The sequence below is a fragment of the Rana temporaria genome, chromosome 5 (assembly GCF_905171775.1).
Source record: "Rana temporaria chromosome 5, aRanTem1.1, whole genome shotgun sequence".
NCBI classification, from domain to species: Eukaryota; Metazoa; Chordata; class Amphibia; order Anura; family Ranidae; genus Rana; species Rana temporaria.
In genome coordinates, this window is record NC_053493.1 from 210,295,594 (window position 1) to 210,323,250 (window position 27,657).

At 41.7% G+C, this 27,657-nt stretch overlaps 1 protein-coding gene across 4 annotated transcripts in view; it reads right to left on the reverse strand.

Moving 5' to 3' along the window:
* NSUN2 (NOP2/Sun RNA methyltransferase 2) overlaps window positions 1-27,657 on the reverse strand; it is a 67,080-nt gene that overhangs the window by 24,457 nt on the left and 14,966 nt on the right. For all 4 annotated transcript variants that reach the window (XM_040353523.1, XM_040353522.1, XM_040353525.1 and 1 more), the window contains 8 exons: window positions 25,724-25,795; window positions 25,493-25,577; window positions 22,742-22,934; window positions 16,396-16,470; window positions 14,714-14,844; window positions 12,532-12,605; window positions 9,167-9,294; window positions 2,423-2,519 (listed from right to left, as the gene is read on the reverse strand). In XM_040353523.1, the coding sequence (XP_040209457.1) occupies window positions 2,423-2,519; window positions 9,167-9,294; window positions 12,532-12,605; window positions 14,714-14,844; window positions 16,396-16,470; window positions 22,742-22,934; window positions 25,493-25,577; window positions 25,724-25,795 (855 nt within the window). The remainder of the gene's footprint in view (window positions 1-2,422; window positions 2,520-9,166; window positions 9,295-12,531; window positions 12,606-14,713; window positions 14,845-16,395; window positions 16,471-22,741; window positions 22,935-25,492; window positions 25,578-25,723; window positions 25,796-27,657) is intronic.

The window sequence follows — 27,657 nt, forward strand, 5'->3', positions numbered from 1 at the left end:
AAGCTAGCAAAAAAGAGTAGAAGATAACGGAGGAGGCCCGGCAGAAGACACCAGACAGAGGGAGAAGAGTCAGAGGGCAAAAGAAGTCGGAAGAGACCCCCCGAGCTGCCCAATTACTTTAAAAACGTGTGTAGTGTGTTTGTTTGTTTTTTTTTACCCTTTTTCCGGTGAATGGGTAGGGGTACTCCCATCCACATAGGGTGGGGGGCCGGGACCTGGAGGCCCCCTTATTAAAGGGGCTTCCAGATTCTGATAAGCCCCCCGCCCGCAGACCCCAACAACCAACAGCCAGGGTTGTCGGGAAGAGGCTAAAGATTCATACCAGATACAGTGCCTGGTATTGTCGGGGATCAAAGTCTGATCCCTGTTCATTGAAGTCGTATGCATGTCGGACTTCAAGTCGCAGGGCAAAGTCGGATCCAAAGTAGTACGACTCATGTCGTACCAGTGTGAACCCGGCCTGACTCCTATTTAGCCCTGGTTCACACTGGTGCGTTTTGACATGTCAAATCTGCGGCATTTGCACCGTCCTAATCGGTGCAACGCCACATCCACGAACAGTAGTTTCTGTACTACTTTTTGCGATTTGGGCCCACGATTTACATTGACAGCTGTGCAGAAACTGCACAGATGTCTCTAATCGCGGCCGAAATCGGGACTGACAAGCGGGAGTAAAATTGGCTTCATTACCGCACCTCAGTGTGAATCTGGGCTTAACATGAGTTAATTCTGAATGCAGCTACATGCCCAGTTATAAGAAGGTGCGCATTGTGATTTTTTTTTTTTTACAAAAATTTGTAGCAGAATACATATTGCCCCTAATTGATGAGGACATTTTTTACTTTTTTTGGGGGGATATGTATTACAGCAGAAAATAGTTTCCAAACGGTCGGCTTTTTTTGTTTAGAGCACAAAAAAAAACAAAATAAACCCCAGAAGGTGAACAAATACCCCAATAAGAAAACCATTTATAGAAAAAAAAGCATTGCATGACCACGCAATTGTCAGTTAAAGCGACGCAGTGCTATCGCAAAAAAATGGCCTTGTCAGGAAGTGGGTAAACATGTCTACCTTTATTCATCTCCATTTCATAATGGGTTTATGGGACTAGTAGTTTACAAGAAAACTATTTCTAAGATCATATGTTATTTTTCTGTACTTGCTAATAATGTTCATAGCCTGAAAATTAATGCAGCCACCACATCTAAATATATTATAGCTTAGCTTACCAGTTCTAACACTTTGTTTTAGGGTTTAGATATGCTTTAACCTTGTGAAGGCCAATAACTCCAAATTAGCTAGAAACATTTGTGGGATCACATACAGTATAATGATCACCATGATTTTTTTGTATTCATCAAGTTTAAAGAGGGCCTGTATTTCGTATATTTTGAGTTAAAGAGCGAAAAATCTTCTCACAAAAATTCACAATGCAACTCATACTTCTCACTTTGTTATCCTAAACTCACAACCTTGTCCTCAAACATCTCACTTCCTAATCTAGCCACTTTTTTTTACCTTCTTGAAAGTACGTTATTCCCTTTACCAAAGACATCTGCCTATGAACTTATTTTTGGTGCACAGTAACACAAAAAGGTATACTTTATCATGCATGTTTCTGCACGTTATTAGAGATGCGCCAAAACATATCAGCCGAAAATGGTGTTCAGGGTTTTGGCAATAAAGACACCAAAAAATGCATGTTATTTTGCCACAAATTTGCAGCGATTTTACCACACTTATGGTTTGTTTTTCATAGGTCACGAGACTCAAAAATGGCAAAACAAAAACGCAACATGGGTGAGTTTTTGCTGCATTTTTTTTTAACTGACAAAAATCATGCTTGCTGCAATTTTGAACACCGCAACAGACCAGTGTGAAGACATACATAGAATTTTAAGGGATACATTTTTCTTGTACTAAAAAAGGTGCCAATAATGGCTGACACACTTATTATATAAACTAATTATTTAAATTCATTATCTTAAAAAGTCGAATACAATTATATATATATATATATAAAAAAAAAAAAAAAAAAAAACTGTAATTTTCGGATTTCGGCAAAGTGCATCATGCATTTTTGGTACCAAAATTCGGTGCGCCTCCATGTATAATAAATATTGACCCCTTTGTCAAGTTCAAAAGTTGAGAGGTAAGAGTAACCAATGACAGTGACAAGGACCCACCTATGATTGTTCAGTCACAGGTATGTGTGGGCTTTGTATATCTATTGCACATACCCGTGATGAGAATGGCAGTCTCGTTCCCACCCTTGCAACCCCCCATGCCCTTCCGAGCCAGCTATAGGGTATGGAAAGCAGCATGTAGGTTTTCAAAGATTAGTAATGAAAGCAATTCAGATGAATTTATCACAAGCAGAGTGCTACAGAGTCATTGATTACACCGAGTTATAAAAATATACCTTGGGTTGTCTCCTGTTCCATGGCATAGGGGCTTTCTTTATCAATACTGCTACAAAGAAACCTCCAGTATTCTGGTGATGTGGCAGTATTCTCAGGCTGTTAAAAAAAAAACAAAGGGGTAATTGAAAAGTAAGTAATATACCAACCTATGGCACACTACTAGGGGTGCAACGGATCAAAAAACTCACGGTTCGGATCGTTCCTCGGATCAGGAGTCACGGATGGGATCATTTTTCGGATCGGCAAAAAAAAAAAAAATCTCCCCCACTGTAATATCCACATGTCCCCCCCCCCCCCCCCACCAACTATAGTACCCCCTCAGTGCAGACACCCCCCTCCTCTCAGTACAGTGACCCCCTCAGTACAGTGATCCCCCCCCTCCTCACAGTGATCCCCCCCCTCCTCACAGTGATCCCCCCTCCTCACAGTGATCCCCCCCCCCCTCCTCAGTACCGTGACCCCCCCCCTCCTCAGTACCGTGACCCCCCCCCTCCTCAGTACCGTGACCCCCCCCCTCCTCAGTACAGTGACCCCCCCTCCTCAGTACAGTGACCCCCCCTCAGCTAGTACCGACAGGCACTCCCCGAGCGGTGTGTCCGAGTGTGGGCTCCTCCTCTGTGGGTGTAAACAGAGGAGGGCCGCCGCCGGGTGTACCAAGATGGCCGCGGCTCCGGAGCTAGGCCGAAGCCGCGGCCTTTCCTAATGTTACGGCGGCGGCTCCGGAGGTAGGCCGAAGCCGCGGCCATAACATTAGGAAAGGCTGCGGCTTCGGCCTAGCTCCGGAGCCGCCGCCGTAACATTAGGAAAGGCCGCGGCTTCGGCCTAGCTCCGGAGCCGTGGCAATCCGCGGATCACAGTGTGATCCGAAGGGGGTGACCCGTTCGGATCACGGATCAACTGTGATCCGTTGCACCCCTACACACTACCGTCTTAACACTTCTAGAACAGCTCTCTATAGTAGTCGGATAAAAACATATGGTCTTGCTTTGAAAAGGGAATTTGTATTAGTCTAGGACTAGGTCAACTTTAGTTTGTTGTTTTTTTTTAGGTTTTCAAAGGGCATATTTTATGTGGGTTTGTATGTGTGCAATCTTCGGAGTAACAAAGCATTTAATACATAAAAGCTATCCAGAGATCTGCAGGTTTTTTGAGACTGCACATCAGAGGCTTAAAAGGGGTTGTAAAGGTAAAAAATGTTTTCCCTAAATAGCTTCCTTTACTTTAGTGCAGTCCTCCTTCACTTACCTCATCCATCGATTTTGCTTTTAAATGTCCTTATTTCTTCTGAGAAATCCTCACTTCCTGTTCTTCTGTCTAACTACACACCGTAATGCAAGGCTTTCTGCCTGGTGTGGAGAAAGCCTCTTGAGGGGGCGAGCAGGAGTTTCAGGACACTCTACTTTGCAGATAGAGAAAGGAGCTGTGTGTTAGTGGGCTATGATCTTCTGGGCTATGAATTAAAGAGTCCGACTTCTTGTACCCCCACTTGCTTGTTGAGATATGCTACGGTAGTAATGTTGTCGGAACTAATCTGCCGATGTGACCATTGACCTCCATCTGAAAACGCTTCTAAGGCCCTCTGTACTGCCAGAAGCTCCCTCTGATTGTCCCTTTGTTTTATTTGGGGGACCACCTTCCCTGTGCCACTGCATTGTTTAGATGGGCTCCCCATCCAAAGGAACCGGCATCCATCATGATTCTTCGGGATACTGGTATGACCCATTCCAATCCTCTTGTCAGGCTATGTGGCAACCTCCACCACCACCACAAGTCCCTATTTACCCTGGAGAGTATTCGAGCCCTCGCATCCAAAAAAACTTGTGGATCTGTCCAAGTTTAGCAGGAACAGTTGCAGTGGCCATAGGTGAAACCTCGCCCACGGTACTACAGGAAAGCAAGAGGACATCAGGCCTTACTGCTCTTGAGATCTCTCTGAGAGAGACCCACTGGTTGGTTTGCAAACGCAATCTGAATCACCCTCAAGACTTTTTCCTACGGAAAATCCTTTGCTCTACAGAGCAAATCTCGTGCCCGATATATGTTGCTCTCTGAGCGGGAATCATGGAAGACTGTTGGCTAACCAGCATAGCGATTGGAGAAACTTCTGCACAGTCTGGAGATTCTGCTCTTGTTTCTAGCGAGACTCTGCCACTAGATTGAATCCCACCTTCACTGGACAGCAAGAGTCATTTTGGAGGGTTGTTGGAGGGTTAAACAGGGCCCCTCATGTCTGCCTTTGCGCCCAGTTTAAAGTTTCTTGGGCATGCTGTCCTTTTCTCATAGACCCTGCCATCTGCCTTGGCCACAATTTTTTTTTCCTGGCAGCCGGCTTTTGTTTTCTGGAAAATACGTTTTCCTGTAAGCTGTACGCTCTAGTGCCTCCCGTAATCAAGGGCCAAACAAATGGTCGCCTTACCGCGGAAGACCTCATAGGCGCAATTTGGAAGCAGAGTCACCTGACCATGTTTTCAGCCAGAGATGACTTCTGGACGAATTTACCAAAACAGAAGTTCTGGCTATCATCCTAACAGACTCAGCGGAGGAAACTGACAGAAAACATAACTCCCGAAAGAATGGGAAGGACTTAAGGATCTGATCTCTTGCAGTTTCTGCAGAAAGATGTGTTTGTATCTGTGATAACCACAACTCTAGGTTTCTGGTTACACGTGTAAACAACAAAGTCCTTATTTTTGGAAATTTTTAAACAGGAGGTGCGTCCAACTTGGGGTATTTGTTCCAAGGCTGCGCTGCGTCCCCAAAAAGAAACATTTTTAGGTTACTGAAAAAAATAAATAAAAAAAAAATAAAGTTTCTCTGGATTATCCCATTCCAATGTAATTGCATCTAGAAGGGAGCTATGCACAGGATAAAAACGCTAGCCTTTTTCTTATGCATTCCTTCAAAAATAATATCGTGTTTGGACATTTGCACCTTTTCTTCAATCTCAAGTGTTGCATAGATAGCTTTTAAGCAAGTGATTAACATCTTCTAGTGACAGCTTGTACCTTGGGTCCCTGATTGATTCTCTATCCTTAGGCCCTCCTTCTGACCAATTCATCCCGAGAAGAACGGAGCAATCTTGTTTCCGCCTCTGAATCCTCACATTCTACACTCTACGGTGGAGCTCCAGAAAGTGCTGGAGTCCCATCTGGCAATGGACCCTGAGAGGGGACCTGTATCTTGACAATTGGGAATTTAAAAGAGCTAAACGTTGAAGTTAGCTCATCCCTAACTGAAATAAGCATCTTCTGACAAGATGCTGCTGGGTCACCCTTAACTTGGCTATCTGCATGCGCGGCAGACTGTCCATGAGTAGCTCAATTTGCCTCTGCAGACTGCACACTTCCTCTTGGGTGGTGCGCCTGTGTCTTGTCCCAAGTCTTGGCCTGCAAACAGAAAACAAACGACCACCAGGTTGCAAATTAGGCCACCCCAATACTCCATAACACACCCAGTGCAGGAGAGGGGAAAGGTGCCCCCTTCACCAAGTCCCACTAGGTACAAGGGGAGAAAAAATGCACAGGATTTGCAAGGGGGTACAAGTACTCCAGGCTCACTGGTAAGGTGCTGAAGCCTGCGTCCACTGCCTGTGTGGGTGTTGCAGAGGAATCCATCCTGCAGCCTCTGCTTGGTCTTCACCAATGTACACCAGACACACAGAGTCCTCTATTGACGCCTTTGGAAACTGAAACCAGCGTCTCCTGCGCCCGCTGAGGATGTCAGCCGCCTCAGAAGAGGAGAGAGGACAGCAGCAGCAGCCCCCTACTCCCCCGGGGGAGGTGACGCTCTGGGTAAGAAGGTAGGAAGTCTCTGTACCAAGGACATAGGGACATCAGGTTCCAGGAAACATGTTAAGCCCCCCCCCCCCATCTGGAAGATACACCAATACTAACATGAAGCACCGCATTTATCTGGTGGGGTGAGTTTCCTGTCCTGGTAGGATGAGCCCTAGGTCTCGTGGGCTGTATTGGAAGATGCCTTAAGAAATGGTATTTAACCGTTCTTTGCAGAAAAAGAACTACCCTGGTTTCCCTGGAACCACATCAGCTGCCTCAGGACAGCAGAACTGGAATGCCAGAGACTAATGCATTTCAGCCCTCTTCCCACTCTGACAGCAAAGAACCGCTTCTTTGTCAACTTTATTGAATCGCTGTGTGTCCAGTTAAAGGGGTTGTAAAGGTTTGTTTTTTATTTTCTAAATAGGTTCCTTTAAGCTAGTGCATTGTTGGTTATTGTTATTGCATGGTTACACCTTTTTCTTTGATTTCCCTTCTAAATTGTTTTCTTTGTCTGAAATTCTCACTTCCCATTTCTCTTCAATAAGCTTGCCCCCCATCATCCGAGCTGTTCTGGCTGGGGGTTAGTCAGCCAGAACAACTTACTGAACAGGAAAAGGAAGTGAGAAATTCAGACAAATAATAAAAAAAAAAACATTTATGCAACTTTAGGCTGAATAGCTTTCTCTCTATGCTAGAATCACCATTAAGCTATCATTCTCTGCAGCCATTACCTTTCGTACCACCAACCCCTAAGAATGCAAGCTCTACGAGCAGGGCCCTCCTGTACCTTTTGTATTTAACTGTACTGTAATTGTGTTGGCACTATATAAATCGTGTATAATATAATAATATCCCCTCTTAAGTGTCTCTTCTCCAGGGAGAATAAATATGTTTGTAGTCATTCCATATAACGGAGGTCCTCCAGCCCCCTTATTAGCTTTGTTACCTTTCTGTCCAGTTCAATCCTCCTGAGGACTGGTGACCAGAACTGGACAGCACACTCAAAATGGGGCTGAACCAGTGTTTTGTAAAGTGGTAGAATTATAGCCTCATCTCTTAGCAAACACAGTATACAAAATATGAGAAATGGTATCAACATATACCACACCCACATAGGTTGAAAAAGATGGACTGATATCTTTATTCAACCTTACTAACTATGTAACTGGGTTTTTAAGAGGTCAAGAAGGGGTGTAAGTACCTTCGTGAAACCAACAGACATCCCTCTACTCTTAAGAGTGAAATAACCCATTCATTGGGAAGAGAACTTTGAAGTAGACTTTATTGATTTTGCATTTCAAGTCTTGCACCAAAAAGAAGGGCTGCATTTTAAAGCTTAACCCTGGGTTCACACTGATGCGATGCAGGAACCAACGTGATTACAGCGCTGGTTCTTGCATCGTTCCTCTCCCGCAGGTAGTTTACACCGCCTTGTGCAAATCGCTGTGAGAGTGTCTTTAACAACGTTAATGACACCAGTTTTGTTCACAAAGATCGCAGTGCGAACTCGCACAGGAATCGGATTGCATACAAGCGTATGGCTGAACTCCCATCGCGCAGAGATCGCATGTGATCGGCACCTGCAGTGTGGGTCTAAATCACATGCGATCTGAGATTGCAGCAGTGTGAACCGGAGTTCCAAGTTGAAGGCTGGATACCACTTTCGGTGCGGTTCCTACCATGCAGTGCTTGCGGAGCAAGAGCGGCAGCTGGATTTTGATTCCTCTAGGCTGAATAGAGGTCAATAGTGAAGCAACCACAGCTGCCGACCTATTGGATGTAACCTGCAGGAAATTTGATAAAAAAAAAAAAAAAACATCCAGCAGTGCAAACGGTGAAGTAGCTCCCAATGTTTCAGCCTGACCAGCTTTATTCACTGAAACTTCAGAGATCAGGTTACATCTGTGGCCGTGTCATGGCCCTGCAGCAGAATACACAGATCTGGAAATCACTACAATGCAGAGCCATTGGCTCGATTGTCACACAAAAAGGTTAGCCTTGCACATCCAGCTCAGTTGGTCCGGGAACAGCCTCCAAACCTAATGCTGAGAAATGTCGATCCAGTGTAGAAAAGAATCTTGACACTGTCAATCTTGATGGCTTCAGCTTACAACAAATGCTACCCCTCCCCAATACCGCCACATTTGTCCACCACTCATTTTGACACACATTATATATATATATATATATATATATATATATATATATATATATATACATATATATATATATATATACATATATATATATATACATATATATATATACATATATATATATATATATATATATATATATATATATATATATATACATATATACATACATACATACATACATATATATATATATATATATATATATATATATATATACACACATACATATATATATATACACACATATACACACACACACACACACACACACACACACACACACACACATACATACATACATACATACATACATACATACATACATACATACATACATACATACATATATATATATATATATATATATATATATATATATAGATTTAAAAAAAAACTGTCACAAAACTAAAAAGGGGCAAGAGCAATTCTTTAAGACCTGATTCACACTGGTGCAATTTCAGATGCAACTTGGGTCACACTGAACTGCATGGCAATGGAAATCGCATTAATTTTGCATAAATACAACGAAATTGCAACATGACTTTGGGCAAGGGTCCTGTTCTACTTTGGTATATTGCAGTGTGATTCGGTGCCCTATAGACTCCAATATAAGCAAATCAAAAACGCATTTTTGATGCAATTCCTTTTCCCTCAATTAGTCTCCTCCTCCAAAAACGGCAGTAGTATAAAAATTGTGTCAAAAACGCACCAAGTCGTACTGCAGTTGCACTAGTGTGAACAAGGCTGAAAATGGCAATTGATGTTCACCCCCCTAAAAGCAAGCCATCAAGACTACTTTGCTTACCAACGGTGTAGATTCATTCCTTTCATTTTTTCTTCATCACAAGGAAACATAGTTGGACGGATCTGTGTATGTCTACTTGTAGGTACATCTTCCCACTTATCGAACCACTGGCCTTCTTTGGTCATTACCTAGGAAAGAAAATCTGAGTTAGACTTACAGGTAACCATTTCCAATAGTCTTCCAAGACAACCATCGCGTTGTAGCTCCTCCTTGAGACAGGAAACATTGCCTTAAATCAGGGATCCTCAAACTACGGCCCTCCAGCTGTTGCTGAACTACACATCCCATGAGGCATTGTAAAACTGACATTCACAGACATGACTAGGCATGATGGGAATTGTAGTTCCTGAACAACTGGAGGGCCATAGTTTGAAGACCCCTGCCTTAAATGGTTAAAAGTAGAGGCGCACCAAAAGAAAATATTGGTATCGAAAATGCAGGATGCACTTGTCCGAAAGACAGTTTTTAAAATAAATATTTAATATATAATTGCATTATATTCAAAATTGTAATTAATAAACATCAATTTAAATAAATATTATCTATTTTTGGCCATTAGGCTGGGTTCACACTGGTGCAATACGGGAAGCCCTGCGAATCCTGTGCGGGTTCACGCATCGCACCTGAATTGCAGATGGTTCACACCGACATCTGCGAACCGCTGTGGGTGTCAGGGTAAAGTTAATGACACCCCCAGATGGGGGTTCGCAGATCGCAAGGCGAACTGTGAAATGGTACAGGAATCGGATTGTATGGGTGTTAACACCCATGCGATTTGATTCCAGTGCGGACCAAAAAAAGGGTCCTGTACCATTTTGGTCCAAATGTAATGCGAATTCAGCCATACTAACTGTATGGCTGAATTCGCATTGGCATAGACATTGCATGTGAGCTGCACAGCAATGTGGTGCGAAGAACATGTGATGTCTGCGTTCACACGAGTGTGAACCAAGCCGATTGGCACCTTTAGCGCAAAAAAACTCACAAAAAATATATCCCTTTTAATTCTATGTATGTCTTCATACTGGTCCGTTGCACTTTTGTTGTGGTGTCAAGTCCCGCTTGTTGCATTTTTTGCCAGTTAAAAACCCCACCAAAAACGCACCTCACCCTTGGTAATGCATTGAAAACGTAGCAAAAAACAATCATTAAAACGCACCCGTCACCTGACCTATGAAAAACAAACCAAGCCATTATCGGCACCTTTTTCTCATATCTGCAAAATGCCGATAATTTGTGGGCGATATGTTTTGGCAGACAAAATTTTGGGGCATCTAGTTAAAAGTCAGGTACTCCATCCTGCCCTTCAGCCATTTTCTCCACCTGGAGATGTATTGCCTTTTCGTGGCAGACACAGTATCTTTACCTTTGTCGTATGAAAATGTAGTAAAACAGAATAGAGAAAACAAGATTGAAACCATTGCTTCTGATGGCTCTGGCTCAGATTCTAACAGTGTGCAAGACCCAGGAGAAGGTGGATCTAATGCTTCCAGGTACAAACGATCCTTGGAAAAGATAGAGGAGCTCCTAAATGCCATCTATGACAACCTTGCGATGGAAGAAGAACGAGTACAGTTGAGCAGACACGATTTAATGTATCAGGGCCTGAAAAAATTAGAAAATCCAATTCCAGTACATAAAGTACTTTCAGAAGCCATTTTGAAAGAGTGAGAAACTACAGAGAGGAAGAGATTTTTTCCAGCTCATTGAAGAAAATATATCCATCTTTAGAATTAATGACCAAAACTAGACTCTTGATTGCTGACAGTCACCAGCCCTCTGCTCGGGGAGCCATGAGAACCAAGCGATCGTCAGGTTCTGATCGCTCGGTTCTCCGTATAGAGACGCCAGATGTAGCATCGGACCAATGCTGCATCCACCTAGGCAAGTATACAGTTATTTTTATATATAGAACACACCCTATGCATTAAAATAAGAAGTATTCTGTGCGTAGCGGCCGCCCAGCACCCCCTAATACTTACCTGAGCCCAACCTCTGTCCAGCGATGTCCACAACTCTCCTGATTGGCTGAGACAGCAGTGGTGCCATTGGCTCCCGCTGCCGTCAATCAATCAGGAGAGAGAGGGGGCGGGGCCCAACCGGGGCTCCATGTCTGAATACACAGGGAGCTGTGACTTTCACAGCTGTGAAATTCATTTGACAGCTCATTTCACAGCTGTTCATTTCACAGCTGCAGAGCTTTTGTGGAAGCTCTGCAGAGCTTCCACAAAATGAACCCAAACAGGTATATATACTATTTTTTTTCTTTACAGGGATAGAGAGGTTAGTGTTAGATCCCTGGTGTCTATAGATGGAGATTTTAGTTTTTGCATGGACTTCCACTTTAAGCTTCTAACCAACCTTGATGCAAAAATACGAAGGAAACTTGGACAGCCGCACTCCATAAATGTTCTTTTAATTAAAATTGATCACAAAATAAACATGCCACAGCAAAAAAATTGGAACAAAAGCTAACGTTTCGCACTGCAGCTTCAGTGCTTAGTCATAGCTGGTGACTAAGCTCCAGCTATGACTAAGCACTGAAGCTACAGTGCGAAACGTTAGCTTTTGTTCCAATTTTTTTGCTGTGGCATGTTTATTTTGTGATCGATTTTAATAAAAGAACATTTATGGAGTGCGGCTGTCCAAGTTTCCTTCGTATTTTTGCATCACTATTGAATTGCCGGCACCCATGGTTTGGTTCCAGTGAGGAGGTTCTTTGAAGACTACTGAGCGGTTATTTTCTCCTTCTAACCAACCTTGAAGACATCATATTTAGTAGTGATGAACACCTTTGCTAGCAAGATCAGCAATCTTCAGTTCCCGTCTATTAATGAACCCTATTTGATGGTTCTGGAAGACGATTTTAATGAATGATCCTGGGTTATTACCAAACCATCTTTTTACAGAATTCAAGACATAGCTCTACCTATATTTTCTTGGAATACCTCAAATGAGAGGGAAAAAGACTTAAAGCAGAGTTCCACCCAAAATCTGAACTTCCGCTCATTGTACTCCCCCTTCCCCCCCAAAAGGTGCCAAATGTGGCACAGGTATGCTTTCCCCACTTCCAGGAGCCTCAGCCCCGGGTATTGACGTCTTGGCAGGGGCGCCCTCCTCCCCGTCACCGGGCCAGAAGTAGAAAGGAGCGGAGCGCATGTGCAGTAGAGTTATACAACAATTACCAGGTCCAGTAGGCAGTACTCATTCTAAACTGAAGGGCAGAATGAAGGGCCTGACTTAACTGTTTAAGGCAATGTGTTTACAGTCACAAGGAGAAGCTACATCTCATGGGCGGTCCTGGAAGATGACTGGGAAGAAAAAGCATTAGTTCCATTTGATAATCCAGCACTGAACATAAATACCCTCCAATTGGTGATTCCAGGCATCCACTTCAATCCAGGAATGTCAGAAGAAACATCAGCAAGCTCAAGTGATCCTAGTAAAATAAAAAGTAGACAAATGTAATATCAGTAATGAAGCATTTATAGATACTCAATTCAAGAACATTGGAGAAAAAAAGTGTAGGAATGGGTCTATACTTTTACAAAAACACCAGTCCTAGTGACATAGATGGATATGAAATTGTAGCATGTAGACATTTTTAAGTGGTATATGATATGTGCAAATTATGGCTAATTAAATAGATAAAAGCCAACTGATCAGAAATTTACAACGGGCCTAATTGACAGCTTATAGTCACTGTATTTTATGCTGTGATGACCACAGATTGTATTATATGATTCACATAATGGGCAGCAATATCAGAAAAGCTAGAAATGAGCAACCTATGATTCACATAAATTATATGAACAGTGAATTGCCAAACTAAAAGATTCACTTATCCATAGCCTCTTCGTTAAATACAGAAGTTTCTACTAGTTACTCACCTACTACAAAAAAGCAAAAATGAATCACTAGCATTACACTATCAGCACTGGAGACAGGACGGATGTTAAAGTGTCTGTCATCTCTTAAAGCAGAGGTTCACCCTAAAAAACATCTATGTACCATTCCATCAAGCATACTACCGTCGGCTACAGTATGCCTTTTTTTTGCGCTGTATTTATTGTTTAATCCTGCAGTTTCGTTTCAGACTCCTGCGGGGAGTAGGCGTTCTTATGAAGAGGGGAACATGATTGACGTCCGGCTATGGCGCGTCACGCGTTCTGAAAATAGCCGGAGTAGGACTCGGCTCTTCACAGCGCTATACGGTGCCTGCGCACAGACTAGGAGCTGACTGCGCAGGCGCCGTATATATCCGAGTCCTATTTCGGCTCTTTTCGGAACGCGTGACGCGCCATAGCCGGACGTCAATCATGTTCCTCTCTTCATAGGAACGCCTATTTCCCCGCCGGAGTCTGAAATGAAAGTGGACGATTAAATGGCAAGTACAGCGCAAAAAAAAAAAAGCATACTGTAGCTGACGCTAGTATGCTGGTAGATAAAGAAAAACATTTTTTTAGGGTGAACCCCCGCTTTAACTGCAAGTTTTACTTTAGCAGTATTTTAGAGAGAAGGGGTATAATGCTTTATTCAGCACCCAAAACCAACACTGAAGGCTAGGGAACAGTCAGTGAGGGATTCTACTGGCACAGCAATGATGTGATGACGTGCTGCTTGTTATGAGTGTGAAGGGGAGAGTGCATGTCGCACTCTAAACGGGATTTGCATTCAAGGCGTACAAAAAAAAAAAAAATCACATCTATAAAACATTCAATAATTTGCATTTGACAATTGCTACAACACCTGCTCACAGAACTCTGGTGCTTTGACCAGGCAATGCACTACACCATACAGACTCTAAAAAACACGTGGCCTTCGACTGATGATGGCACCACTGTTATCACAGCTTTAACCCAGCAGCAATACCCATCAGGGCTACTGGGCACAAGGAAAGTAGTATTGGCCAGGGTTGACAACTGCCAGTAAATTTACTGGCAGCTTGTAAAAATCTGAGAGTTTCTTTACAACTGCCAGCAAATATCAGGGGCTTATAAAAAAGGTACAAGCATATCATGTTTATACTGTTCAAATATTTACTGTGCTAGTTTTCAAAAGGAGTTGTGCAATTTCTCAGGTTGCCAGTAAAAAATATGTGCTCTGCCAGTAAACGTCCCATGTTTTGTCAGTGAACAATGCTGCGGGAGGTTGGCAACCTTGGTATGGGCCGTTTTGGAGACCAAGAGCATGTTAATATACTCAAGGGAATGGCTTCAAGGAGGCACAACTATGTCAATGTACATTGTCAGTCTGGTTATTTATGAAAAAAAGAACAAGAATTACTAAAATACACAAGCGTATTATCCAATACATTGCCCCCCATAGTCGATTAAGTACAGCTTTTCTTTTCAATTACTAAAAAGGTAAGAAGGAAGTCAATTTTCAGTACTGACACAAAGCAGTCACAGATTACAAAATATATGCAAATCATTTTGCTCACTGAGAAATAATTAAATAGGCTTCTCTAGAACATTTTGTTTTTCTGTGTCTAGTGACTTAAAATGTGCCTTGCACGGCTTGTGAAGAGAGAATGCATGGCCTTGCCTTCACTTTTCTCCAGCAGGGAGGATACAACAGCTTCATCTTCAATGGGATTCAGTGAGCATGTTGAATACACCATCCTTCCCCCTTCTGCCAGCTGCTCAACACCACGGGTAGCAATTCTAATCTGTAACCTAGAAAATGCAAAATGAAGGTTAACAACAACTTGCATGCAATTTCAAAAGATTCTTCTCCCGAGAACACGGTATGCATCCTCTCTTATCTATATAGACATCAGTTAAAAGAATAAATTAACACTTTCAAAACAGCAAGATAATATAGAGGAAGATAAGCATAAAAACGAAAAAGCATTATTCATCCAGTATCAAATGGCAAAGCCTTTAACTCCGCTTGACACATAACTGGTTGAAGGTCTATATAAACCGGGCCTTGCAAGGATTCATGTAAAAATGTATTAAACAAAATCCCCCAGCGCTTATTTTTTTACAATAAACCTATTAAAAACCTGCTTCCTAATAACGGGTATCAGGTGCATACATTCTCTGCAAAACGTGGTTCTTTTCCTAACATAGGGGAATATCTCAATTAGAACACATTTCTTAGAGAAGAATAAAAACCAAAGCTTATCTGAAAGCATGGGATAAGACCAAGATAGAACTTGTTGGCCTTAATTCTAAGCGGTATGTGTGGAGAAAACCAGGCACTGCTCATCACCTGTCCAATACAGTCCCAATAGTGAAGCATGGTGGTGGCAGCATCATGCTGTGGGGGTGTTTTTTAGCTGCAGGGACAGGACGACTGGTTGTAATCGAGGCAAAGAGGATATCCTGGACGAAAACCTTCTCCAGAGTGCTCAGGACCTCAGACTGGGCCAAAGGTTTACCTTCCAACAAGACAATGACCACAAGCACACAGCCAAAAAAACGGAGTGGCTTCACAACTCCTGTTCTTGAATGGCCCAGCCAGAGCCCTGACTTAACCCAATTGAGCATCTCTGGAGAGACCTAAAAATGGCTGTCCAACGTTTACCATCCAACCTGACAGAACTGGAGAGGATCTGCAAGGAGGAATGGTAGAGGATCCCCAAATCCAGGTGTGAAAAACTTGACTCATGGCTGTATTAGATCAAAAGGGTGCTTCTACTAAATACTGAGGAAAGGGTCTGAATACTTAGGACCATGTGATATTTCAGTTTTTCTTTTTTAATAAATCTGCAAAAATGTCAACAATTCTGTGTTTTTCTTTCAATATGGGGTGCTGCGTGTACATTAATGGATTAAAAAAATGTAACTTAAATGATTTTAGCAAATAAGTGAAAAATTTAAGGGGGTCTGAATACTTTCCACACCCACTGTATATAGTGGAGTTCCACTAATACACGTTGTATTTCCACAGAGTTGCATTATCACAACCTATAATGTGAGAGGGTCAATACATGTCCTTATAACTTAGCCACACAATATTCACACAGTACGCTACAGCAAATCTTGTCCCACATAATGTTTAGAAATGAGAATCTGTTGCCTAACTTGGACAGGACTGCTATAAAAGGTCAATATGTGGTAAATTTTTAAATGTAATATTCGACTTACAAATGTTTAGATTACCATTTTTATAAGTAAAAAAACAGTCATAACATAAAACATGCAATCAGTGATATAACAGTTCCTATACTAGGAATATTTACTAAAAAATAAACTACCAATTAAAAAACGTATTCTTACCCATGCAACTGCAAACTGTTTAATGTTGACCATTTTTTCCAAACATCTATATTCTTTCTCATAGTGCCATCCCCACTGCAACAAAGAACAACATGTAATTAAACTCTGCACTGAATGACCATAATAATGCAGACCAGAAACTAAAATGAAAATTAGGGAACTGAGACTACTAGGCACAGCTGGCATAATACCCCAAAACTAGACTTCAGATAAAATAACCATGATGGCCTTCTGTAAAATTAAGACTCACTTATTGAAGGTTTTGCACAGCTTAAAATAAAAAAGTGGACTACAAGACAAGAAAATCTGCACAGTTCGTGCTCAGATTGCATTTAATAAACGTCAACATCGCATTTTTAAATCACAAAAAAACATCAAAATGGCAGTGCACCTGTGTGTGCGTCTCTTCAGAAATATGAAGTGCATTCATGGTTAAAAGCGGAGGTCCAAGCTAAATCGTTTTTTTTTTATCGTTTTAATGTTTAATCTCTTTTATTAAGTATTTGCAGAACATACAGGTTTACAATCTAAGTACAGATTGTTCCTGAATAAATGTGTCTGAATTTGGACACTTATCTAATGGTAAGCTATAAACATTGTCGAACAAAATAATGAAGGGAAAGAAAAAATGCTTTCAACTTTAAACATTGGTTACAAGAAACACATGCCCTTAAGCCCCATACACACTATCAGTTTTCCTGCAGGTTTTTGTCTTCAGGTTTACCAAAACCATCTAATATGAAATCAAACCTCAAGAGTTTGAATTCGTATGCAATCAGGCAGGCCCTTGCACTACATGGTTTTGGTAAACCGATCGTGTGTATGGGACTTTAGTTGGGTTTTTGTCTACATATTAACATAAGCCCCTGGATCTATATATAAAAAAACACATACACACAATAATGAGGGAACCCCAATAGTAATAACCATCTTAGCCAAAGACACAATTACTGGGCTAGCAGGTAACCCATTGGTGCCACTTTATGCAACATTGTTTTCATACCAGTTCAGTAGATCATAACTTAAAAGGAAAAGGAGGGAAAGATAGATCTAGAGAGAAGACAGGAGAAAGGAAAGAAAATAGGTATGGGGGGCGGGGGGTACCACAGGGAAGTCTCGGGTAAAATTAAAACCTCAGATGGCATTGGAGATAAGGAGTCAAAGTCTGAGGAGTATCTGAAATGAGACCATACTGTCCACATAATTTATGCGATTCAGATTTATCCTCATCCCATGCGCGACAATATGTTCCATTAACTCGATCTTGTCTATTTCACAAGCCCATTCAGCCAGGCACCATTGCCTTGTTATCACCGAATGAGCCTATGTGAGAAAGTGCCTAATTAAAGTTTATTTTAATTTGTTTACAAGAGCCTGGCAGCATGGAGAGCACTGTGATCCAAGGTTCCTTCGGGATGTTATCTCCCACTAAATCGATTAAAACCAGTGTATTATGTTATCCCAAAATGTGAAAATTTTCAGACAAGTGCCCCAAATATGGGTCATAGTGCCAGACTCCCACAAACATCTCCAGCAGGTATCCGAAATAGATGGATCAAATTTTATGTAATGCAGGGCAGCGATACCACCTAGATAAGATCAGATAGTTGCGTTCATGTGCATGAAAAGATACAAAAAGTTTGTATAAAACAGACAGTATTTTGTCCCAATCCATATCTTCCAGCGATATTTACATGTGTTCCCACTTCTAAAGAAATTGCGGTGGGTGTGGATAGGACTCCATCAGCAAGATCTGGTATACCTGAGAAAGTGTGTGATCCAGTCGAGGATTGAGAAATCAGCACTTCAAGAGCAGTGCAAGGTCTTGTTAAGTCAATAAAGGGCTTTGTATTCAAGTAAGGTTTCAGCCGTGTGTATTCTAGCCATGCACGCGATGAGCTATGACAAGAGGGGAGTATCTGGGAAGAGGGTATGGCTCAAAAAAATAAAATTTTGGAGATGCCAACGGAGAAACTTGGAGCCAGTCAACGTGGGCGGAAAAAAAAAAAAAGTTTGTCCGAACAAAGGGGTCTAAGGACTTGGTCTGAAGGAGAGAAAGCCCTTACGCAAGCAAGTATCCCATGTCTGTAAAGTAGTGAGTACAGTGAAAGGCAATAAATCTTTAGAGGGTCTCTGATCGGGTTCTAACCATAAGGATGTAAGGTCTGAGGAGATGAGATTGTTCTCCAGACTCCACAATTTAGTGGAATGGCCATGACACCAGTCAACCACTCTGATCAAAGAAGCTGCATGAGAGTACATCAGTAGGTGGGGGGAAGAGAGACACCGCCCCTGTGCTTAGGTAAGGAAAGGATACTTTGTCAAATTGTGTTTTTTTTATTATGTCGCCATATGAAGGTATGGATAGTCTTTAGAGACTAAAAAAAATACCTGGAGATGGAGAAGCAGAAGCCTGAAAAGGTGTACAGTAATTTTGGTAAAAAATCCATCTTAACGGTATTCATGCGACCCAACCACAAAATGTGTGGCTTGTCATAGTATTTAAGACCGGTGCGAATCATTTAAAAAAGGGGCTTAGAATTAAGGTCTGCCATATCATGCAAGATAGATACAATTTTAAACACAAAAATATTTTATAGCTATAGGTTGCCATTTAAAGGGAAAATTGGAGGGGATACAGACGATTGGCATAGAGAAATATTCAAAGCCTCCGTCTTGTCATAGTTCACCTTAAAAGTTACTCATCGCACCAAATTCTTCAAAACATCCATACCAGAGATGAGAGAGATAAGGGGGTTGGTAATATATAACAGAAGGTCATCTGCATAAAAGGTAGAGTTTATACTGATGGGGGCCTACTGTAATGCCTCCAATATTGGGGTGTTGACTAAAGGCAATTGCCAGGCGTTGGTGACAATATACAACAGTAAGGAGAGGGGGACATCTCTGCCGCATACTATTGTGGATCCATATAGGATCTGAAAGGAGGCTGTTGGGCGGATCCTCGCCGAGGGGCACATATACAATTCCAATATTTTAGTCAGCAACTTAGGGCCAATCTGTTGAAGTGTTTGTTGTAAAACGGACCAGTGGACCTAGTCAAATGCCTTTTCAGTGTCAGTCGAAAGCAGGCAAGCTGGAATATGGCACTCCTGGGCATGTTCCATTAGGGTAAATGTTTTAAAAGGGTATTATCCCTAACCTCCCTGCCCGGGGAAAACCCCCACTTAATCAAGATGTACTAGATCAGGAATCAAAGCTGTGAGTCGGTTAGCCATAATTTATATTTTAGACTACAACCAACTGTCTATGTTGGTCAGGGAGATAGGGCGGTAGCTGCCGCATGAAGTAGGGTCCTTACCTGGTTTGAGCAAGACAATATGTGACTCAAGTGCCTGCGTCAGAAATGGGGAGTCAGTGCCAGCCGGATTAAATGATATAGTCATGAAAGGGGTGAGGAGGTATTGAAAAGTCTTATAGAAGCGGGCAGCATACCCATCTGGGCCCAGACTCTTATTGTTCTTAAGAGAAGAGATCCCAGTAGTGAGTTCTTCCTCTGAAGGGTCGTTCAAGATCCTGTACTGTCTGTCTATGAAGGAATGGTAGGGAGGGCAGTTTTGGCAATCTAATTCGCCATTTTAGATAAATGGCTATCCAAGGATGAGGTAGTCAGGCAAGTTGTAGAAGTTTTTCATAGAATGAATGGAATAAACCATTTCTTGAAGATGGGTAAACTGACCAACCGGGCTACCCCGGTTTGTTGGCTTCTACATAATACATCTTACGCAGCTTGCCCCTGACAGCCAAAGTTTTCTGATTCAATAAGTTGGAGACTAGCATCTGAAAGTGCAAACATAGTAGTGGGAGACTGGCTCCATTTATTAGACTTTTCCAATCGCTGTATACCTTTTCTGCTTTTGGGACCTGTGTGTGTCCCAGAAGACAACGGGACCAAAGTGCATCGCGACACATGCATACGCAGTAGGAAACTGTCTGTGAAGCTTCACTGTTGGTTTCCCTTACTTGCAATGCCGGTGCCTGCCTACAGTATTTGTAGCTGCTTACTTAATTTATTTTTGTACAGGCTGGAACTCCGCTTTAAAGGGTTAGTAATTGCACAAGAAAAAAAAAAAAAAACACACTTAATATACTAATAGCCATGAGAGACCCAAGGCCTGAAGCTTCAATGTAAAAAATTTGTAATTAAAGCCTTTAGCACTTGTATTCATGCACATAAAATGTTCATAAAAATTAAACGTAAAAAATGCTCTATATGGGTCTGAATACAGCCTTAAAAAAAAGGTATGTGTAACTAAAATTAAAACATGGATAACAATAAAGAGCAGTACAACTGGCAATGCACAGAGGGACCGCAAATGGGGACACTTGATTGGTTCTATGATTATTTGAATGTTAATTATTTAAAATCTTGTTTCTACTAAATGGTATGTGTTCAGTTTCCCCAAGACGCATGCAATAAAGCACCCAATAATTATATAATAGAGTGAATTGCTAACCTTAAAAAGGGGGGGAGGATTATAACCAATTTTACTAAAGTAACAAAAATGGAAACTGAAAAGCCACACCACTGCTGAAGAGTCAGAAAATTAAGAAAGATGCATTCCAGCATGGTCCCGGAAAGTGGTCGGCCATCTTGCCACCTTGTTGCCCTTCCTTGGCTACATCTGCTGGTTGGCTCTCCCCCTAGAGATGAAAAGGACTTAAGACTTGTAACCATGCTGGCTGACATGCCCAATTTATCGTGAATCATGTTAACTATCGTTTAAATAAACACTGTGGAATGCTGCACTTAGAAGTGCCTTTCTTCTTTGTCTGACCCCATTAGAGTTGCTTCTTCTCCTCTGAAGTGCTGGTGCAAGTGTCATTCCTTTTCACCACTTTGCTGCCATGCATACTACCTAGAAGCCTGCTGGTTGATACTGAAGTGTAATTCACACGAAGTGCCCTCTATCCTCCGTTCCTTGTTAACCACTAGCCGACCAGCCGATGCAGTTAAACGGCGGCAGGTCGGCTCGGCTGCGCGAGATCACGTAGCTAGTCAGGGGGAGAAATGCCCGATCGTCTGTTCATACAATGTATGAACAGCGATCAGTCATTTCCCCAAGTCAGTCCCACCCCCCCCCTTCAGTTAGAACACACACAGGGAACATAACCCCTTCCTCGCCCCCTAGTGTTAACCCCTTTCCTGCCAGTGGCATTTTTATAGTAATCAACGCATTTTTATAGCACTGATCGCTATAAAAATGCCAATGGTCTCAAAAATGTGTCAAAAGTGACCGAAGTGTCCGCCATAAGGTCGCAGTATCGATAAAAATCGCTGATCGCCACCATTACTAGTAAAAAAAAAAATATATATATATTAATAAAAATGCCATAAAACTATCCCCTATTTTGTAGACTCTAACTTTTGCGCAAACCAAACACTTGCCATTTTTTTTATGAAAAATATGTAGAAGAATACGTATCGGCCTAAACTGAGGAATATATATATATATATATATATATATATATATATATATATATATATATATATATATATATATTATATATTATATATATATATATATATATATATATATATATATAAAAACTGGGGGATATTACAGCAAATAATATTCATTTTTTTCAAAAATTGTCGCTCTATTTTTGTTTATAGCGCAAAAAATAAAAACCGCAGAGGTGATCAAATACCACCAAAAGAAAGCTCTATTTGTGGGGAAAAAAGGACGCCAATTTTGTTTGGGAGCCACGTCGCACGACCGCGCAATTTTCAGTTAAAGCGACGCAGTGTCGAATCGCAAAAAGTGGCCCGGTCATTGACCAGCAATATGGTCCGGGGCTGAAGTGGTTAAAAAGTGTACATGCAACTTTACTGACTTTTATAGGAATAAAGGTGTATCTGGACCTCTTAGCAGTGGTGTGGTGCTTTAATTTCCATTTTTATTACACTACAATCCAAGGTGACCATTCTACTTGCAGGCATCAGATGAAGAGCACGTGGCTGCAACTGCATGTTTTCAGAAGCACGGTTTACTGCTATACTTAGAAAACCCTCAATTATAAAACCTGGATAAAAGGGATACAAGATTATGCACACCAATGGAGGATTTAAATAGGGGGCACACCCCTCCACGTCGTTCTTTCTCTGCTGGCAGAGATGGACCGGAAATTTCAGTCAGCACAACCAGTCAACTACACAGTCAGTGGGCTTTCTTGCTTTTTGCAGGGTAAAGGCTATTTTAAAGCGCTCTGTATTCAGGTATATTTTGTTAGAAGGTATACATAACCATTAATAGTATTAACATAAAGCAATATAATAAAAAAAAAAATTGCATTTAGAACAAAATGTCTCATCCCGTTTTACCTGCATGGTACGTCACAAAGTATCCGATCATAGTACAGCACTTCTTTAGTACCATTATTGTCAACTAGAAGCCGGGGAATGCTCGATGCATCATGGTTCACTACCATAACACAGGGACTGCTCAGCCTCTTAGCTTGATGAACTAACAAATAGCAACGCTTGTTGTCCACATCATTAGCAATGACAAAGCCCTCTAAAATTTGCAGAAAAAAAAAAAAAAAAAAAAAGTTAGCTAGCAGCAATATCAATTGTAACTCAAATTTTATTTATTGCTAGAATTTACATGAATTAACTTGTCAAGGTGGTTATTCTTACACAAGAGACATTCTTTAAAACAAAAGACCCTTCCAAGAAGTAGGCCAAGATCACAGGGTCTCTAGCGCTAGGATTATGGGCGTTTGATGCAGTTAGAGATTGCATAGTTTGTTTGCAGAGGTAAAAGAAAATCAGCAAACACCATTATGGCTGTATAAAAATGTATATTTAATTTTTTTTAAAGCACACAAAAGATTATACACATTATGTTTATTCCTTTCATGTTCATACTAGCTATTCAGAGTCACCCAACATCTCATTAATAGAAATCAATTCTTTTTACACACCAATATTTTGATTAAATGTATTAACTATAGTTAACACTTTGAGAATAAACTTGAGACTTGCAGATTGTGCCAGCTAGTCCATTTAGAACAGTGCTCACATTACCTGTACCTTCACAAAACAGCTTTTTCATAGCTTTGAAGTGTTCTATGGATCACTGCCCTAATGCAAGTTTAAACTTGTAGACATCAAGTACTGAAAGTAAAAGGTGGTACGACATTACGTGGTGAGCGAGGCAACATTTTTGGATTATTTCTTCTTGCACTTTCCCCTCACCAGCATTAGCACACTTACAGTCATGCTTTACAGTAAACGTTAGGCACTTCTAATGTATAAAGTATAGCCTAACCACTGCTTTTCTATTAGGAGCTCCTGGGGCACATTTTATAAAAGCACAACTATGTGATGCATTAACGTGCCTGCAGTTTATCTTGCTTTGGGACTATGCAAGTGAAGTCCTAATTTAAAGAAAAAGGGGGGGGGGGGTGTTGGAGACCTGCCATAGGGTTAAGAATACTATATAGGGCACTGAAGGCTTTACACTCTGCTCTGCATTTTATGAATACAGCTTAAAATGCAGACACATAGGGGGTTATTTACAAAAAGGCAAATCCACTTTGCACTACAACTGCAAAGTGCACTTGAAATTGCACTGAAAGGCGCTGTAAATCTGAGGAGTAGATCTGAAATGAGGGGAAGCTCTGCTGATTGTATCATCCAATCACGTGCAAGCTAAAATGCCGTTATTTATTTTCCTTGCATGTCTCCCTCAGATCTACAGTGACTGCACGTCCACTTTGCACTTGTAGTGCAAAGTGGATTTTCCTTTCGTAAATAACCCCCAGTGCAATGTAATTACCAGTATTAAATAGGGTCTCACATATGTTCGCCTTGATCCAAACACATGCTCATTTATCCATGATGCTTCGCTTTCTAGTCACCTACGATCCATCTCTTTTGTCATTAAAATGTAACCACTTTATTTATATTTTTTTTCATTCAGATCTGGAATTTTCTTTAAAATTACGTCTCCTGGGCCAACTATCCAAAGTGGAGTCTTTTCAAAACTGCAGGTGACATCAGTAATTTGTTGTATTACGGTTTAGCAATGCAGCCAATTGAAAACATTTTTTTTTTCCCCCTATTTGGGCCAGATTTGAAACTAAACTTTTGGCCCCTCATGCCACGTACACACCATCACTTTATGTGATGTAAAAAAACGACGTTTTTAAAAACGTAATTTTAAATGACCGTGTGTGGGGGAAAATGTTGTTTTAGGTCTTCTGAAAAACGACAACATTTTTTTTCGAACATGCTTAAATTTGTTGTCGTTTTTCAAAACGTCGTTTTTTGTGTCACAAAAAAAATCACTGTGTAGCTAAAACGACGTTTTTAAACCCGCGCATGCTCAGAAGCAAGTTATGAAGTGAGCTTCAATGGAAAAAAAGAGTGCTGAACGTAACCGCGTTTTGCTAAAGCATTTTGAAAAAACGATGGTGTGTAGGCAACGTCGTTTTTGAAAATGAAGTTTCAAAAACTTTGTTTTTTTACTTCACAAAAAATGTATTTTTTTCCCATCAATAAAAACGACCGTCTGTACGCGGCATCACAGTGGTGCGCTTTTGCGATGCTTTTTCATGGTGAAAAAAGCACATGAAAATGTCACATTTAATCCTATGCAACTCTTCACACAGTAGGTGTGCTAAGCTTTTCTGGGTTTCAGTTGTGTTAACAGTTACATGAGCTTCTTGAATAACCATTTTATCATGAATACTTTCGCATGAGCAAAGAGTGTTTGCCAGAAGGACTCAGAGGATAGAAAGACATCAAATGTAAAAAAAGTGTTACACAGAGAAATCCTATGTAATAGACTAGCTTGTGTAAGAACACAGGGGTTGATTTGCTTAAACTGGAGAGTGCAAAATCTGGTGAAGCTCTGCGTAGAAACCAATCAGCTTCCAGGTTGTTTTGTCAAAGTGGAATTGAACAAGTTGAGGTAAGAAGCCGATTGGCTACCATGCACAGCTGCACCAGATTTTGCACTCTAGTAAATCCAATGAACAGAACCCACAGCCCTTTCTGGCAGCCCTCAAACTAACCAATTAGGGGCTGCAAGTAAAAACATGTGAAATTAGTGAAGTCATGTCATACCAGGAAATGGAACATCCATGTCTGCATGTAACATTTCTATAAGTTGCTTTGTTTTAGATCCTGGAGCAGCACACATATCCAAGATCTATGATGAAAAGAATTAGAAATTAAATGCCTATTCAAGGTTAAATGATGATTTCCTAAAGAATTACCAATATGCTACTTTGGGTAATTTAGGTACAGCATTTATATAATTTATCATTAACAAATTCCTTGGGTTGTAAAACATACTTTGTGATGTGGCTGGACATTCAGAAGAACAGGAGGAATCATACTGACTGCTTCTTGACGACTTATATTACCCTGAAAATCAAAAAGGATTACATAAATAAACAGTTGCTTATTGGTTACAAACACAGGTACTTTCCTCCTAGCACCCATTACGGCACTGCTTGTCAAACTCGCTCATTAAGTTAAATGGGGCAGCATCACAACCGTGTGCAATGTACACGATGGCAGTGTGACATTATAGGGATGAGGAGGCAATACATCACCTAACCCCCTATCAATGCATTCTAAAAAGCACTGACTGGAAGCACAGAGCCTAAGATTGGGGATTTCTGCAGAACTTGAGCTGGAGTGAGTAACAGGTGCACGGTTCCTGAGATTTACAGTGTGCAGGCACGAATACAGAGTGGCATGCTGGCAGTGGAGATCCAGAGCACAGCATCGCCGGCCACCTCTCTCCACCGGAGACAACCCAGCAAATGACACTGCTGAAGCTGTGGCATTTCTTATATTGGTGAGGCAGGGCCACCCGTCACGTGACCGCCTCCCCCACTGACGCAACCCTCTGCTACGTCACTGGGGAAGCCCAAGTTTCCCCCTTGCGTCAGAGGTGGCGGGGTCACGTGACGGGTGGCCCTGCCTCACCAATATAAGAAATGTCACAGCTTCAGCAGCGTCATTCGCCGGGCTGTCTCCGGTGGAGAGAGTTGGCCGGCGATGCTGCGCTCTGGATCCCGGACGATCTTCTCATCGCTGGGCCGGAGAGGAGATTACCCGTCACTGGATACAGACAACGTTGGAGCGGGGAGCCAGACCGCGAGAGTGGATTGCCACCGCTGGATTATTTTTTTTTTTATTAATAAAAGGACTTTTTTCCACGGTGTGCGTGTTTTTTACAACTATTTACACTTCCTTCGTGAAATGGTAGGGGTACAATGTACCCCATTACCAATTCACATGGGGGGGCAGGATCTGGGGGTTCCCTCTTGAAGATTCTGATAAGCCCCCCGCCCGCAGACCCCCACAACCACCGGCCAGGGTTGTGGGGATGAGGCTCTTGTCCCCATCAACATGGGGACATCCTCCCCATGTTGAGGGCATGTGGCCTGGTACGGTTCAGAAGAGGGGGGGGACACTCTGTCCCCCCCCTCTTTTCTGCAGCCGGTCAGGTTACGTGCTCGGATAAGAGATCTGGTGTGGATTTTTGGGGGAACTCCCCAAATATTTTTGAAAATGGGGTGGTGGAGTTCCCCTTAAAATCCACACCAGACCTGAAGGGCCTGGTAATTAAATTTGGGGGGACCCCCACGCTTTTTTTTTTATGAATGAATTCTCTCTGAATTGCCGGGAGGCGACAATTCATTACAGCCGCAAGTCAGTTTTAAAATTACTTTTTCTTTTTGAAATGACATCTTAAGCATTATTAAATTCACTGCTCCCGAAATTTGCCGCAAACACCCCAAATTGTTCGTTGTTCACCGAACAGGCAATGTTCGAGTCAAACTCGAAGCTCATCCCTACTGGCCATATACATATTGAGTGCTGATGGACTTGGGTGTGTGTATGTTTTTAATGGCAACGTTGTCCTTTAATTTTGATGTGCAGCCTGCTTTCTCATTGTCCATGTCCCCCACTTTTGATACTAATAAAGTTTATACAACATTGGTCGAGACCGCTCACTGCCTTGTTCCCTCTCTCTCCCCCTAAGAACTCATTGGTTCCTTCCCTAGTTTTGTTTCACTGTCTTTGTGTATTCGGGGGCAAAGGGAATAGGCACCACCACTGTCAGTGAGTCGGTACCTTCAATTGTATTGGCCAATAAATGCATCCAACAACTATATCCTATGGTACTAACTTTTCGTTTACCTATTGTGTCCGCTGAGTTAAATCATGACCTAGATAAATGAAAATGTTCACAGAATTCAAAGCTGTATTAA